Genomic DNA, 16457 nt, shown 5'->3' on the forward strand with positions numbered 1-16457 from the left:
ATGCGGCGTATGTCTTACAGAGGGTGACACATTCCACACTTGATATATTCCACAATGGTCAGGTTTCTTTCTATTGCATCTCTTAAAGGCGTTTTGCTTGTTCTCGGCGCCGCCAAGGTCAGCGAGGCCGGCTTTCTAAGTGACGGCTGCGGGTTCATGGGTGACGGCCCAGAGTTTACCTTGCGCGGCGACGGATCCATCACGACTTACTGCAACGACAAGGTCTGCAGCACCGTGACGTTCACCGTCATCAATCTGAATGACTGCATCACCAACGTGTATGGTGACCTCCAACCCAAGGCCGAGGGATACTAGTAATACTCCCTTTCATAAATGACTCGTCTCTTGGAGGCGGATACTTGCTAATGAGAGATTGCAGCGGCAATTTTTGGCAAAGCTGCAAGGACTGCAGGATAGAGGGCAGCGATATCGTTTGCCAGTGCGCGAAGGGTGATGGAAGCTTCAAGGAGTCCTCCCTCAACGTTGGTAAGTAGCTGCAAATGCTGCCTACTCACGAGGACTTGGACTAATTCATGCCTCTCAAGACGACATCGTTTATAATTGGAATGGATACCTGTCCTGCCACGGTCAGATTTCGAACTGCTACCCGATGCGCTGGAGTTGCAAGGGCGCAAACTGGTGGCCTGGCGGGTGGCGTCCCACTATCGTCGACACCCCTTGTGACATCTGGCAAGCTGCCATGATGCCGCCGGCAAACTTGACATTGCCTCCAGGTTTGACGCTGTCGACTGATCTGGTCCGAAGGAAGGGCGTAGCCAGGGCTTAGAGAAAGGGTCGGAGATATGGCCGGGGATACGTTTGTCATTGCATGGTGGCGCACCGGAGTCAAGTATGGGAATATGGACATAAGGGGTACGCCGACAAGAAGTACACCGAAGAAGGACTGAGTGGGGAAGCGAGTACCTGAAGGAAACGATGTGACTTGAGCCAGGATTGTAAATAATGTATGAAATGGCAATTCGCAAGTGCCGCTGAGCGAAAGTTGCATGAGAAGTGGCTCAAGGCGGCTGACCACACACGTAATCGTTGCGAAGGGGGCTTAAGGATAGGTATGAAGTGACCCAAGGAGCGGTAGCACGATCACGCGTGCGCAAGCAGCCTGTACGGGCGAGCAGTGACATCAGTGAGGGCATCTCGTTGTAGGCGGGTGTTGGCAACCTAGTGACCCGAGGACGTTTTTTGGTCAACAAGGGTGAGAGACAAGCGGAAGCCGCTCGGTAACGCGGCGACCTAGGGATTTGAAATGCAGTGTGCATGTACGATGGTTACTGGCAGCAGCAGGATTCGAAGGTCACAGGCCGGGTAGGTGGGCGACGGCGTGACCAGCCATGCGATTGCGTAAGCCGTCAATCGATATACGGCGTCTGACGATGCGGTCGGTATTGGGAAACGGTGCTTTGTGTAAATGCCTATTCATCGAGATAGCTTACACAGCAGACTGCAGCATGTTCACAGCTGACATATCGCCGGACGCCGCGGAGGATGACGAATCGTTGCAAGACTGTTGCAAGCAGCAGGACAGGAATGCTACAACCGATGGTACTTCAGGATAAGCCGGGTGTCCGGTGAGACGGGATTGCTCGACCGCCCCAAAGTAGGCGGATTCCGGGATTCAGAAACCGTGCACAGCAAGAGTCTGGACAATTAGCTCTACGGGCACGTGAGATGAGGCGCGAGGTGGTATGCGTGAGAGGGGATTGCTCCGGCGCGGGTCGAAATGTGACAGCGGGCGGCAAAGAATCGCAGATGAGGGGAGATTAACGTGCAGATATGAAAAACAAACAGGCTTGGGGTCCGTCGAGGAAGGCGAGCATGTAGCGACAGGGTGGAATTGCACCGCACCCGATGCAAGGAACTGTTTGCTTCGTGAAACAGCCAACCCAATATCAGCAGATAGCAGGATATTGCGTGAGGTCGCATGTGCGGGCTGCCTCCGTGAAAGATGAAACCCGAACGAGGAAGTAGCGCTCCTGAATCCTTCACGCTGTATCCGTACCTACCATAGGGCACCTACCTAACCGGATAATAGAAGCTAGTAGCTGAGGGCGGAGCAGCCACATGGACCAGCCACACAGGGCAAGCCACCCCACCTACTCCAAGATTTGCCCTGGCCGCCCTTGATGCGTCCTGTTCATTGGATGGCGGGTCGGCCATGAGCCTATTCAGTGGAGCATCTGACACACGACTGTGGCGCAGTCGTTATCCACCAAAACAATCCCCGCGGCTCAGTCTTTGTCAGTTGCGGCGCTTGTTTCCATTTTAGTTGCCGTTGTTTGCAACTCCTAACACGGCGTAACACAGCAAACCAAACTCTCTTATCTCACGTCTAAGCGCCCCGTGGGTCTTGGCTGTTGACGGTCTCTCCGTTGTTTCCTCTTCGCACCACATGCAGTCATACTTCGTAGATGGCGCCTCATCTGTCAGTGAGAACTGCCCGGATCACAGGGTGCCCACGCCCTATCTTCCTTCCAGCGGGTACATGACCGAACATTGCGATGCCTAGACTTTTTGTTGGTGTGTAACCAGAAGTGGTCAGCATTGTTCTGGAGCGTGGTGTGGTCCATGATCGACTGATCGCGCCTCCATGCGGCCGCAAGCCGTCGATCCATCTCTTCGGGTAGGGCTGGATGTCACATTTGCATTCAGCCTTGATTTCGGCAGCATGGCAAGACCTTAGACAACATGATCTCCCGCTAGCATCATTGGCCAGCATCCTAGGCGCTTGAGGTGATGTCGACAAGGAGGGCACTCAGGTCCCAGTCGCCCCGGTTCACACACCAGTCTCTCAAGGCGCCAAACTAGCGCGCAGACATGCCAGTCTGAAGCAAATGGCGACCATCCTAGATCATATGACCGCGTTTCTTGGCATCCAGATCCCAAGCACCCTCGGCACGAGGCATTCATGCTAGATCCACGAGCCGCAGTTTCTTCTCTACGAGGGATTGGGATGCGGGGCAACGGCTGATGTGCGACTGGACCAACCCGGGCGCTCAGAAGTTCTGGTCAAAATCCAGCCCTATGGAAGCGTCCCCTCATCTCGGGCTCAGGCCAGGATGCCCGTTGTCCTGGACGGCATCACCCACCCCACGCGCGAGCTCCACGCAGTCCGGCCCAGACAGACTCGATATCACTAATGCGGAGAGGTCGTTTATGGTCATACTGTTTCCAGATGGCAGATGCTAAGTCCGAAGATGGCCAGCTTGGTGTACATCGGGCGCTACGTTTGTCAAGAGGCGTGAGTCCGCTCCGTATCTACCCCGGCATTCCTTCCGGTCCGCTCCGATGCACTTCATCTCGCTACCACGTTTACCGCCATAAATGGTATCGTCTCTGCTTACGGATACTTGACGCATTGTTATCCAGGGCCTCTAGCCAGAAATCACCCTATCGACTTGGCATCGTGGTTCAAACCCCGTCTACCTCCGGTAGAGTACAGAGCGAACTTCCTATGCCGGTCAGCAGTAGCGCCACTGCCTCCTCTCAACTCCGTACGTTCTTCGGCCACACATCGAACGCCGCTAGATGCATCCTTTTCTAAAGATGCAAGCCGCGTTCGCTTGAGCAATGAGATTCCCGGGATGGCCACGGGCTTTGAACCCATGCCACGGGCGCGCCCTTCGCCCCACCACTAAAATCTGACGTTGCCTTTCTTGGAACCCTGGGAACCTCGTCTCGTACTCAAGAGCAGCCTATGGCCGGTCGTACGCCGTATCCCCTCCTCGGTAGGGCTGCAGAACAACCCTCCCGTGGCCTGCCACCACCCCCCTCCCAGAGGCATGCATCGCCGGCCGCTTAGCCGCCCCGACTGCTGGGTTTAGCCCATCACGGTGGCCATCGTCATCGGCTCCGGACAAAAATATGTTTTGCTCTGTCAGCAGTTTCTTTTACCGGCATCTATCTCGTTCTGCCCAATCACTAGCTCCAACCTCGTTGTCCTAGCCATCACCTTGCACCGATCATGCAGCTCAAGCTCCTAGCGCAACGAGTCATCGAACACACCAGGATGTTCGACACTGACCAGAGGTTCAACACAGCCAGTTTCCCGGGACAGATGAGGGTTGGAGTCGGGGTTAGGATGGCCACCCGTTGGCTGTTCCTGGCCCCAGCCCAACCCCCCACCTCCGTGCCATGGCTCGATGTCATTCTCGGCTTCGAGGTTTTGAATGCCGAACGCCATGGCTTGCTTCCCGATGCCTCTCATCAGCCCCAGCCTCAGCTTCGGCCGCAGGTACCGCAATGCGGATTCCTGCCCGCCTAGGGTTCGGGTTACCGTACTGGTATCGTCAGAGTAAATGATGCTCAGCACGAACACCCGTGGCTTGCACGCTGTTGACCACATCTCCCAACTCCCGTTTATTCCGTCATCCTCTTCTCCTTGTGGCCATTTAGATCATGCATCCGCCACTCCGGGCGGCCCTCTCTTTCAATACCCGACATTGCCGGATGTCTTCCTGGGTATTACTTTCTTCCAAGCCATCTGACCTCTTCACCGGTTATCCAAAGGTCCACAGACGCACATAATCGCCTCTCCGTCATACGTCTTTTCCGGGGTCTCTCTGCTGCGGTGCCCTTTGAGGACATCAGACGGCTATTTCGAATTGCCAACCGTCCACCGACGTCATTGCGCGGGCCGAAATCTTCAGCTGGCTACCTCAATCGCATCGTTTGCGAGTCTCAAGGATTCCGCAGGGTAGATGGACGGTACGATGAGTTCTCAATACGACTCCAAGAAACAGGATATATCAATGGATGTGCCTAGTCTCAACACAAGATCTTCCTCCACCCATACATACAACAACCTCACTGGACTCCGAGACCAACTCAACCAACACACCCAGTTCACACTCGAAGATATCCTTGCCGCCTTCTCGCCATCATCCCTCACCCAGGAGTCTCGTGTTGTCCGTACATCGACAACCGCTATGTCTTCGTCACGTTCCAGCCGTTCGGGAGGATCGTCAGGTCACCGCAGCTCCAAGAGCAGCAAGAAGCCGAGGGCGGTTCAAGTTAGTAACGGTCTCTTCTTTGTACTACATCCCTCAGACGCGCCACTGGCACACCTCCTTCCGCCCCTCCACGCATGCCTCCTTGAGACTCCCAGCTCGCCTGAGCCCCATTTTCGAGATCGTTTGAACTGACATCCCATCACAGCAGTCGATCCAGCAACTGATAGACTCCCTCGAGACACATCGCGTCAACACCCTAACAGGGCTCTGCCGTATCGAGCGCGTGGCGGCGACGTGCGAGAACGAAGAGGACGCTATGGCTTTCCAAGGCCCTATGACCTCCGCCTGGGACTACTACGTCAACAGCAACCAGTTCCTGACGGAGCTCCGCGGCCTAACGCGGAGCTACCCCCTGTGCGGCGACATCCTCTACGACGCCCACGTGCGCGTGCGCAACGACCCCAACTCCAACAAGAGCTGGAACCTGGCGTGGCTGTGTCTGGTGAAGATCCAGGAAGAGTGAGCAATCCACCCATCCCCGTATACACGGACAAGGCAAGTTGCGCACATGCACAGAGAAGCTGACCACGCGGTGCGTCGATAGTGACCTGGTGTCTGGGTACGCCGCCCTCGAGGCCTCGAAGCCCGAAATGTGGGGAGGCCGCGAGCCCTCTCAGGAAGAGGCGGCCCAGCTCGCCGCGTGTTTCCAGTATGAATGGAACAAGGCCGTCGAGACCATGCTCAGGCACTGGTCCATCCCCCCGACCTGGTACTGATCGGGCTCGAATCCCGGCGAGGCAGAGACGACGAGGGTGGCGACAACGAGACACTCGTATCTGCGCAATAAGATGAAGCGCGATGGCGTAAGCATGCGTTCGGGCGTTTGGAAGCGATCGGATTTGGGCGGCATTGATCTGGCCGATGAAGCATTGGGATTTGGCGCAGGCATCAGCATTTCAACGGCATACACCTCATCATCTAGGACGTCATTGTGGGTTTGAGGCGTATATTTCTACGGTATTTTTTGCGTAACTTTCACTTCTCATTATAACGTATTATACCGGAGGTAGATAGTCACAGGGCGATGCGTATCGCCAGGGGGGATGGGGGGGAGGGGGGGGGGGTTTCTGGCAAGCCCCTGGAGTTCTGTCCCATCACATGAGATAGTTAGCATCATCAAAAGAGGAGTCATTTGTTCTTTCTTCCTCCTTTCGGAACGATCGCTAGGAGAACACTCTCGCCAAATCGATACAATGTTTAGAGGGCGGGGCCGTTCTGATGCTCGTATTGTGAGCTCGGACAAACTGAACACTCGAGGGGGGGTAACTGGGCAGTTGAATCCATCATCTAATCTATCTTGATTGCTCTTTTGAGATCTAGCCCCAGAGTAGTCTCTTGGATCTAAAAACTGGTCTTTCTGCCTCCCTCTCATCCGTGACGGAGGAGAGGATGAGTTCGTGTGTGCCCCTCTATCAATGCAAAAGCTAAATGGAACATAAAAAGAAAAAAAAGCTGTACCCGCTGTACCTATATACATTTCCGGCCCTTGGCAGACGCTATGATCACTCTAGCTTTTCTTCCGACATATATCTAGTAAATCCATGTCCCTTTTCTGAACCCCTTTTCTGACCCGGGGTGGCTGGTTCAGACCCCGGGCACGTGAGTTCCGCAGTCACATAGTGGATGGTTTACGGTTCGGCCTCACCGTCGGTGCCATCCTCCTCGCCGACCCAGTCGTCGCTCTCGAGACCGCGGTTGCGAATAGCAAGGGAACCGAGCCAGCCAAGCAGGGCAATGCCCCCAAAGATGCCCCAGGCGAGGGCCTCGCCCTTCGGGTGCACGCGCGTGGACAGGGTGAAGAGGGCGCCTGAAACAAAGGGTCCGAAACTGCGGCCTGCTGCTGAAAGAGTCTGGGCGATGCCGTTCAAGGTGCCCAGGGTGGCATGATTCGGAGCACAGTTTGTGATCTATAGGGTCAAACTGTCAGTGGGGAGGTTCGAAACAACCAAAGCCGGCTTGAGCTCACCAGAAGCATCACACTGGACAGACCGCCCACGGCGCAGATGTTTTTCACGATGAGAACGATTCCCAGCTCAATGTATAGCCAGGTGGAGCCTGTACCGAGGCCGAAAGAGGGCTCGTCGTCCAGATAGCCGATCCACGGCATCAGGGCCATGCTGAGGGCCAGTCCCAACAAGGCTATACGGTAGGTACCCAGGTTGCCCAACCGCGTTTTCAAAGGCTGGAAGAGGAAGCCCTGGAACACGATGGTGGCCACGCCAGCAAGACTCAAGCTCATACCGATCTTGCTGGGGGGCAGGCCACGGCCGGTTGGCGGGTTAGCGTCGGCGAAGATGGGGTAGAGACTGTTGAACGAGATGTTGGACAGCTGGAAGACCAGATACGTCAACAACACCAGAATCGTGTTGCGGTTCAACAGTTGGTGCCATGTCGCGACCTCGCTGGAGGACTTGGCATCGTCGTCCGCCGCCCCGGGGCCGCCCTCCGATCCCGGCTGGAGCAGCCCTTGGTCCTCGGCCACGTCGTCTTCGTCGTCCTCGTCGTCGGAAGTGCTCACGACGATTTGCGATCCGCGACGGGGCCAGCGGGTGGCCCAAGAATTTCTTTTTGGCTCCGGGCGCCGCTGGGTCCAAGACCATGCCTTGCGGGCCCAGTCCGGAATCCAAGCAGCGTGGCCCGACTGGATGGTTTCCAGTGTCTCCTCGAACCAGATGCCCACGACAAACACGCTGACGAGCAGCAATGCGGCGCTGACAAGGTTTGGTGCCAGGTACGGATACCGTGTTCCCAGTATGCCCACCAGCAAACCACCCAGGGCGGGACCGGTGATGCCGCCGAGGGAGTAGATGACAGGAAGCCAGGTAAAGGCCCGGCTCTGGTTTGAGCGATCCGTCACCTCGCCTAGGACGGTGGGCACTACCGCCGCATTGCCATTGAGCATACCCATTGCGACGTGAACGGCTACAATCTGCCAGTAGGTCCTGCAGAAGCCGAAGGCGACGAAGCAGCACGCGAGCATGAAGGTGCCCAGGACCATGGTAGGCTTCCGGCCAACCACGTCAGAAAGATAACCCCATAGCAGATTTGTCGACAATTGTGCCAACGCAAAGGCCGAGGCCAGGATGCCGACGTAAAGACCCGTCTGGGCGTCGGGAATGTCGGAAAAAGACTCGACCATCTGAGGCAGATAGGGTCCAATGGAGTTGAGGGCCGTCTGCTCAGTCAGGGAAAGTAAGGCCAGCAGGGCAAGCTGCTTGACCGGCAGAGGGGTCTGCTCATGATCGTCGTCGGTTGGGTTCGAGCTGTCATCGGGATGTGGGAAGTGCTCGGCCGAGGACTGCTCGCGAGGGGTCTTTGGGGGCGGGGTCGGAAAGGTGTGGTACCGATGGGAGGACTGACGGCGTATCGCAATCCTCCGGCTGGATTCGATGTTTCCCAGTGTAGGGATCGGAGCGCCGGCGTGGAATGAGCCTGACGAGGCTGTGCGCGTTGCTGCAGAAGCACGGACAGCGTTATTCCGGGCCATGTCGAGCTCGAAGACGAGGGAGTCGGTCGGTCGGGTCGTTGTCGTATGCGGTCTGTTAGCGAGGTACGCCGCTCAGTACAGCAGTTGCAATTCGCAGCAGTGGCAGTGATGTCGGGAAAAACTCCACGGGAGGTTCGGTGGTAGGTCGTCGGAGATGGATTCGGTGGACGATGCTCTGTCTCGGGTGTAGCTGCTGGGCCAGGCTACCCCGCTGCCAGGGTCTCACGGTGATGGAATGCAGAATCGCAGCCTCCAGCGCATGGTCTCGAGTAATTTATTGGTGCGAGGAGGCGACAGGTGGTGGTGGGGGAAAGAGAAAATAAATAAACAAGTGATTGCGACACGCCGAGATTCGGAATGCGTCCTTGGTCCCTGGCCTTGGTCGCACAGGCAGAGAGTCGACAGTCGTGTGTGGTGTTGGATGGTGTCGCGGAAGGGAGAGCTTGTGACGGGTGTTGTAGGCATCCGTTGTTTGGCGGCGGCAGTGGTTAAAGAAGATATGGCGGGAGGATATCGGCAGGAATTGGCTTTGGCTGGATGCGACGTGACAGCTACTGCTCGCTGCACAGAACAACCCAAGAGAGGAAGAAAGGGCCCTGAAAGACATAAGCGAGACAGGGCGGGATCCAATAGGGACGAAGCACAGACAAGGGTGACCTCATTTTGCTGCGTTTTTTTTCTTCCTTCTAGGTATTATGGGTCCAAAGTCAGTTAACTCTTGGTATTCGTAGGTACCTATCGGGGGCTTCCCCCATCCATCTCGTTTCGCTAGGTATTTGGCTGTGGCTCGTGCGCCGGAACAAAAGTGTGGGTGTGGTCAGCGGGAAGTTTCGTGTTAGCTTCCCGCCCTGACAGCTGCCCATTGCACTAACAGCCGGACAGGCATCAGTCTCTCGTAGCCCTCCTCGTGCTTTATGTGCAAAACTAGCTTTCTCGGCCATCTCGCTGCATCTGATGACGTCTTTTTTTCCTGACCAATGAGGCTTGTCATTGGCCGAGGCCATCTGATCTCCAATCTCTGATCTGGCACTCATCATCCGAGATCCCTCTCCAACCTCCCAACCCCCCCGACCTAACTTCCAACGGCCACTAAACTTGCTCCTCTGCATTCGCATTCTGCTCGCCGCCTCCAACGGTTTGTTCTCTTTCTTTAGGGTTTACCAAATCATTTGACCGTACAGACCGCCATATTGTTTCAAGGCACTCTGCTTATGACCACAGATTGCTAGTCCCGACGATATCCCCCACCCTGGGCGTCATCTCCCGTTGGAGTGCAACATGTGACGATGGATGCAAAAACCTCCGATGCTAGCCAAATGCAGGGTCTCATCGTGTGCCCCGTTATCAAGCAAAGATGTTGTCCGCGCCTTTCATTTTACGGTACGAGGTCGGAAATTTAGGCCGACTACTCAGAGTCAAATGTGACGGCTGGAGGGTGCTGTACGGTGCCAACAAAGACGCCCCTAACCTCGTGTCGTAACGATTATCGGCCAAACAATTGCCTAATGAACTGGAAGCCATCCCAGATGACCCAACCAATTGAAAACACACACGACTAGCCTTGCTTGGTTCACCAACCTCGCTCTCGATATGGCACTTTGAGGTTTAGATCATCAGAACGCAGCGGTCTCACAGGGTTGCTTGACATACAATAGACGGCCGGACCAGCTACACCTGGACACCAGTATTTTGCGCCGTATTCAAACACGACTGCAGACTCCACGGAAAGAAATAGGTACACCCCCGTCAGACACTCGCAACCAGAGGGTTCACGCGACGAGACGACGGGTGGGAACAACAGGAGTCCAGATGCATCTGCGAGGTTTTTGGTAACCTCCGAGAAGGTGATGCAGCATTGGTTGATGATGGAATCCATCCTTGAGTGAAGCGCTTCTTTCCAGAGCGACCTCAAGCTGGACGGCATTGATGGAAAGCAGCGGGTGAGACGGTCATCAAAATAGGTCTTGCCTTGTGCGCATGTCGAATGATCACGGCCGGACAAGGCTACTTCAGGGGAAGGGTCCTTTGGAAAGCCGATGCCCAGATGCGTCGTGGGCAGTGCCTTGAGGTCTCGGATTGTCTCGGTCAACGAGGAGCCGAGAATGGTGAACCCCTCCCCCTTTTGATGCTGAGCGCACGTCTACCAGCGAAGACCCGTGCCAAGTCGGAGTCTTAGTGCGCTTGAGATTAGGCCGAAGGCCAACAAGTCTTGGGGCCACACACAAGACGATTCGGGACCATTGCTTTTGTTCATTCATTTAGGTTTCCTCTTTTCTTCATGTCTTTTCCCTTTTCTATTTCTATTTTTTTTTCATTCAGCATTATCATTAGGTTTATACAAACACACGGAGGAACTCAACCAGGGCCATCATGGCCATGGCCTGGCCATATGGCATACTCGTCCGCGGAATGTCCTTGTAATGCTGCAGGTTGTGTCCCATAGCAGTGCCGAACGAGGTGTTGAGCAGCTCACCCCCGGGGCTAATGTTGTCCAAGACGGCCTTGACAGCCTTGACGACCACGGCCTCGTACTCCTTGCCAATGTATCTCTTGCGCTGAGCCTTTAGGATGCCGTACGCGAAGCCGGCGGTGGCGCTCGCCTCGACGTAGGAGCCCTCCTCCTCGGCGACGTCCAGTAGCGTCCTCCACAGGCCGCTCTCAGCCTGCAGGGGCACGAGGGCGGCGCACTGGGCGTCGAGGGTATTGACGAGATGCGAGCGCAGCGAATCGTCGCCGCTGAGGTTTAGAAGCTCGATGAACTCGGGTATGGCGATGGTCAGCCAGCTGTTGCCGCGGGCCCAGCGGGCGCGGGCAAAGTTATGGCCACCGTCGTGGAAGGTCCAACCGTGGAAGAAGAGGCCGGAGCAGGGGTCGAAGAGGTACTGCAGGTGGATGAGAAACTGCTTCTTGGCCTCCTCGACGTAGTGGGGGCGGCCGAGGACGAGGCCGATCTTGGCGAGAGGCAGGACGGTCATCATGAGGGTGTCGTCCCAGAGCTGCTGGTCATTGACGTCGAGGTAGGTGATGTGTTGCATGCCGCCGTACTTTGTGCGCGGCAGGTCGTAGTAGGCCCACTCCGCCCAGCTGTCGAGCCAGGGTAAGTAGGTGCTGTTGCCTGTCTTCTCGTAGACGTAGGCGAGGGTCAGGAGGGCGGCCATGGTGTTGATGTTCTTGCCCTTGTGGCCCTCCTCGAAGCGGTTCTTGAACCAGTCCTCAATGACCTTGAGGTCGGCCGGGTCGCCTTTGAGCTCATAATACTTCCAAATGCCATACAGGCCGATGCCGTGGGTCCACTCCCAGTCCTCCCAGCCCTTAGTGTCGATGACGCGGCCGTTCTCGAGCGTCATCAGGAACTCGCCCGTGGTGTCGTTGATGTTGACCATATCATGGATCAGCTGCTTAACCTGCTTGTGGACGTCGTCCCGCTTGACGCCCGCCACCTCGTTGATCCCGGCAGGCATTCTGACGGCGTTTAGGGCGACGACGTTGGGCTCGAGGTGTGGTTGGGACCCGTTTGGTGTCTATCGTCAGGAACTCTGGCAAAACAGCTTCACCGCATACACAATCGTGGCGTGGTTTTGGGTGCAAGGCTCTTTATCAAGGGGGACAAGTTGCGTCTGGCGGGCAGAAATGAGGGGTCAACGGACGGTTGACTGGAAGGGGATAAGGGATTCGTGGAGAGGGTGACCGAGGTCCAAGACTCCTCTCCTCGGGACGCGCTTTCCAGGGTGCGGTTTGACGCAGGAGATTCCTAGACTTGGCAAACCCCACCCAGAGGGCCGCAGAACCCCATGAGAAGGACGAGTTGTCTGGCGTTTACTGGGTTGCTCCTTCTGCAACACAACTGGCGATTCTGCAGTTTGAAGGGTGCAGGAACGCCTGCCTCTGCGAGGAGGGTGGGAGGTGGCATGATTGGTCGAGAGCACATTGTACCCACTTTGTGCGTTATCCCGCCGGGGTAATCCACTGCCAGCTCGGCTGCTCCTCCCCCGCGCCCCGGCCCAGTTACGGCCCAGTTACCCCGCGCCGGTGGAGTCTCTCCCAGACTTTTTGGTTGCTTGTTATCCGTACTTTGTGCATCCATCTGTGTTTTCCTTATCCATACACTGTACTCCGTAGAGCTCCCCAATACTTTTCCCACCTTGTGGCCGATTCCTTGCACATTCCGTTCGCCCAGAAATGCGGCGAAGAACCAAGACTTGCGGCGGCCGGGAGAGCGTCCAAGTGCCACGCCAAGCCGCTGGCGGCTGACGCCTCGATGCTCTATCATCATGCCTTCCATCTTGCTAGGATACTGACAAGGCCACGGGTTCTACCATAGCGATTGAACGCTCAAACGGCACTACATGAGCTTTCTGTAAATGTCGGGGTGACACAAATTTGAGTATCTTGCTCCAGTATAGAGAAATCAGTTAACAGACTAGGCTTGAGCCGCATTTCCGTTGCAAGAAACTACCAATCAGTCTTCCCAACTGGGAGGCCATAGGCTCACGCCCTTGTGGCGGGTGGTCCTGGCCAGCCGTGCCAACCATGAAGAGCCAAAGAAAAACCCTACCTGTCGGAGCCATGCGTTCACACCCCATTCCCACCATCTTTGCAATGAACTTGTTTGCATGGCCCCCATCGCCTGTATCGTCCCCTGCCTTTCATCCGGCATTAGTAACGTTCCCACAATCCAAATTCCAACACCGGCTCATGTCGTTTTAGCCATGGGTCCTTCCACACGCAAGAGGCTCGCCTCATATTGGTCCAACCCGGCGAGCCACTATCGTAACTATACCAGGATGACCGGGAAGAACGCACGCACGCACGCAAACAAGCGGAGTCTGATGGAGAGAATGGACCAAGGACGTACATTATGGAGGAGGGGTGCGTCGTGTGCCCAAGCTGTCGGCACACCTCGCCGTCCGCCACGCGGTCGAATGAGAACCCAATCTACACCCGCTTGCCCTGTCATCCACCGTCCATTCATCGCCCGGCTTGAGCTTGAGCTCCACCCCTTGAGCCATTCAGCCCACTGGAATCAACTCCGTCTCCCCAGGACTCATTGGAGAGGGTTGGCTTTCTTCCGTCGTTCTTTTCCCCCGGGGACCGAACTCTGGGGCACCCCCAGCAAAAGCCTTGGGGTAGACATGAGGAGAGAATGTGGGTGAGATCCTGGGGTTTGGCAGGCAGCTGAATGAACCCGCTGAAAGGAGGAATAATAAGACACTAAGCACCGGCTCGCCTTCCCGATACCTTACCCATACCGAACACAATCTGGCCTACTCCATTTAATATCTGTTTTATATAGAACGAGGTAGCATCCCCTTCTCCTTTCTTTCTTCTCGTCAGCTTGCCCGGCTTCTTCCTTTCAAGAGGTTAAACAGACTATGGGCTCAAAGCCCCATCCAGCCAGCTGAGATCTTTGTTGTGTCTCTCCCGTTCTACCGGCTTCCACGCCATCGACAACCCACTTGGTCCCGTCTCACCGGCCAGGCAGCATGGCTTCCACCGAAGTCGTCGACCCGGAGTTCGTCCGTCCCACAAAGACGCCGGGCAAGAAGTCGTTCCTGGAAGTTGAGCGATCCGTGTCTAGCGAAAAGGCCGACCGCCAGCGCCTCGAAAAGGTCGACAATGAACTATCCAAGTACGTCGGTGACGGCTCCATCACTGTCTCCCGGGAACGGAGCGATGAGCTACGCAAGATGATCGACCGTCGGGTCCTGGTCATCATGATCGGAACCTATTTCCTTCAGGCTATCGACAAGGGCACCATGTCCTTCGCGTCCATCATGGGTCTCCAAGAGGACACCAAACTCAAGGGCCAGGAGTTCGCCTGGCTGACCACCTGTATATACATCGCTATACTGTGCGTCGAGTACCCACAAAACTACATCATCGCCCGCGTCCCCATCGCAAAGTACCTGAGCTTTTCCATCATCGCCTGGGGTACCGTGCTTGCATGCCACGCCGCTTGTGCCAACTTCACCGGTCTCGTTGTCGTCCGCACCCTCCTCGGTATCTTCGAGTCAGCTTGCCAGCCTGCCTTCGTCGTCCTCTCTTCTATGTGGTACCGCCGCGAGGAGCAGGCGTCCCGTGTCACCTACTGGTACATGATGAATGGCGCCCAGCAGGTCGTCGGCGGTCTCCTCGCCTATTGCTTCACCCACATCAAGACCGGTCCGCTCAAGTCCTGGCAGTGGTTATTCCTAGCCTACGGTATCATCTCCGTCATCTTCGGCGTATTCGTCCTATTCTGGATGCCCGACTCCCCCATGCGTGCCAAGTGCTACTCCGAGGAGGTCAAGCACGAGATGGTTGAGCGTGTCCGCGACAACCAGACCGGTATTCAAAACAAGACCTTTAAGCGCGAGCAGGCCATTGAGGCCCTCAAGGACCCCCAGGTCTGGGGGTACTCCCTCATCGCCCTTTGCACTACTCTGCCCACTTCTGGCCTCGGCGCCTTCGCCAACATCATCATCAAGAGTTTCGGCTTCAACACCCTTGAGGTCCAGTTGCTCGCCATGGTTCTTGGTTTTTATATCATCTTTGTCCTCCTTGGTTCCGTCTGGTTGGTGAAGAGATTCAATCAAAACCTCTACGTCATGCTCGGCTTCTGTGCTCCGTACGTTCAGAGTATATTCATTCACGTTTCCTTCAGTTGACTAACCATATCGCTAGCTCCATTGTTGGCACTGTTCTCCTGATGACCATCCCCAACGATACCTTCTCCCAGAGGGTCGGTTTGCTCATCTGCTACTACATCACCCTGTCTTTCTGGTCTGCACAAACCCTCGCCTTGTCTCTCATCTCCCGAAATATTGCTGGCCAGACCAAGAAGCAGTTCGCTGTCGCCATCAACTTCATTGTATGGGCCGCCGGTAATTCTATCGGCCCCCAGGTCTTCCTCAAGTGGGATGGTCCCCGCTACTTTATCGCCTTCGCCACTCACTTGGGCTGCTACGCGCTGCTTATCATCATCATTATTGGTCTCCGCATCTACCTCTCCCGCGAGAACGGGAAACGAGACGCCATGGTCGCTGCCGGTATCGCGGAAGCTTCTCCCGAGTACACCGCTCACTCCTTCGAGGACATGACCGACAAGGAAAATCTATCTTTCCGATATGTATTCTAGATGATATGTGCAAGGCCTTGTGGGGAGTTTTTTATAACGGTCGAGAAGAATGCCTGCCAAAGTCAATATACCCGGTATCTTGCGGATCTTTGCTGTATGTTTTGATCCTGCAAAAGCCCAATGAAGATAAATTTGCTTGCCAACTCTACATCATTGCATAATACACCTTTTATTCCAGGATATGTTCCACTTTGCCACAGCTTGACACACGTAACGTGATCCGAAGGAACCCAAAAACCGAATCTTCAGCTCCCCATCTGATTACTTGGGTATTTCTGTTAGCTAACACATAGCTGTCCAGAGCATATAGGTGATTAGTTTCCACATTCCGCATTGGTACGCTTGGCACTAATTTGATCACCATACGCAGTATTAAATTGAGGATAGCAATTGCAGGTTAGCCTTATCAGGTGATGAGCAGGAACGTGTTACTGCATTAACCATCTGTCCAAAAAGGATCTTTTGACACTAGTACCCCCACCATGAACCACTCGCTCCCTCCTGAAACTTCAGCCCCTATTTGATTTAGGTAGTTTGAATGATTGAAGTGATTTTTTCAATTAGATTTTCTCATATATGAATCTTTGCAAGTTTCCAGATCTGGCAGGCCGGGGGTTTCGTGGTTTTTCCATTGTTCATATTGTGCGGCTTGTCATGTTCAAAGGGTTACGACTTAAAGAACGAAGTCGGTCGAAATAAGCTTCGTTGGCGTGGGCGTATGCCAAGGATCAGCCATGCTTCTACAGCTTTGATGGAAATTATTCTTGATTACCTATGTATGCGAGAGCTTCTTGAGTTTACATCCGAAACCCTACTCGGTTCCAAA

The 16457-nt window shown here is 55.3% G+C and overlaps 7 protein-coding genes across 7 annotated transcripts; 5 read left to right on the forward strand and 2 right to left on the reverse strand.

Annotated features, from left to right (window-relative positions):
- Positions 1-54: 54 nt before the first annotated feature.
- Positions 55-787, forward strand: LY79DRAFT_525892 (CVNH domain-containing protein; the record flags this gene model as incomplete). The annotated part of the gene is made up of 3 exons (XM_060555786.1): positions 55-314; positions 380-486; positions 546-787. The coding sequence occupies 3 exons, from the start codon at positions 55-57 to the stop codon at positions 785-787; spliced, it is 609 nt and encodes a 202-aa protein (XP_060409024.1).
- A 4156-nt stretch (positions 788-4943) lies between these two features.
- On the forward strand, positions 4944-5743 carry LY79DRAFT_525835 (uncharacterized protein; the record flags this gene model as incomplete). The annotated part of the gene is made up of 3 exons (XM_060555774.1): positions 4944-5027; positions 5173-5486; positions 5572-5743. The coding sequence occupies 3 exons, from the start codon at positions 4944-4946 to the stop codon at positions 5741-5743; spliced, it is 570 nt and encodes a 189-aa protein (XP_060409025.1).
- Positions 5744-6655: 912 nt separating this feature from the next.
- LY79DRAFT_525886 (major facilitator superfamily transporter) lies at positions 6656-8514 on the reverse strand (the record flags this gene model as incomplete). The annotated part of the gene is made up of 2 exons (XM_060555784.1): positions 6656-6934; positions 6994-8514. 2 exons carry the CDS (start codon positions 8512-8514, stop codon positions 6656-6658), a joined length of 1800 nt encoding a protein of 599 aa, XP_060409026.1.
- A 117-nt stretch (positions 8515-8631) lies between these two features.
- On the forward strand, positions 8632-9320 carry LY79DRAFT_413806 (uncharacterized protein). The gene has a single exon (XM_060553111.1). It carries the CDS (start codon positions 8750-8752, stop codon positions 9227-9229), a length of 480 nt encoding a protein of 159 aa, XP_060409027.1. The 5' UTR covers positions 8632-8749; the 3' UTR covers positions 9230-9320.
- A 1322-nt stretch (positions 9321-10642) lies between these two features.
- Positions 10643-12120, reverse strand: LY79DRAFT_413820 (family 88 glycosyl hydrolase). The gene has a single exon (XM_060553112.1). The coding sequence runs from the start codon at positions 11973-11975 to the stop codon at positions 10848-10850; it is 1128 nt and encodes a 375-aa protein (XP_060409028.1). The 5' UTR covers positions 11976-12120; the 3' UTR covers positions 10643-10847.
- An 861-nt stretch (positions 12121-12981) lies between these two features.
- On the forward strand, positions 12982-13832 carry LY79DRAFT_413835 (uncharacterized protein). Its single transcript, XM_060553113.1, has one exon. The coding sequence runs from the start codon at positions 13128-13130 to the stop codon at positions 13665-13667; it is 540 nt and encodes a 179-aa protein (XP_060409029.1). The 5' UTR covers positions 12982-13127; the 3' UTR covers positions 13668-13832.
- A 165-nt stretch (positions 13833-13997) lies between these two features.
- Positions 13998-15631, forward strand: LY79DRAFT_525845 (major facilitator superfamily transporter; the record flags this gene model as incomplete). The annotated part of the gene is made up of 2 exons (XM_060555778.1): positions 13998-15121; positions 15178-15631. 2 exons carry the CDS (start codon positions 13998-14000, stop codon positions 15629-15631), a joined length of 1578 nt encoding a protein of 525 aa, XP_060409030.1.
- Between the last annotated feature and the right edge of the window lie 826 nt (positions 15632-16457).

This window comes from Colletotrichum navitas (assembly GCF_030913465.1).
Source record: "Colletotrichum navitas strain CBS 125086 chromosome Unknown LY79scaffold_93, whole genome shotgun sequence".
Taxonomy (NCBI): Eukaryota; Fungi; Ascomycota; class Sordariomycetes; order Glomerellales; family Glomerellaceae; genus Colletotrichum; species Colletotrichum navitas.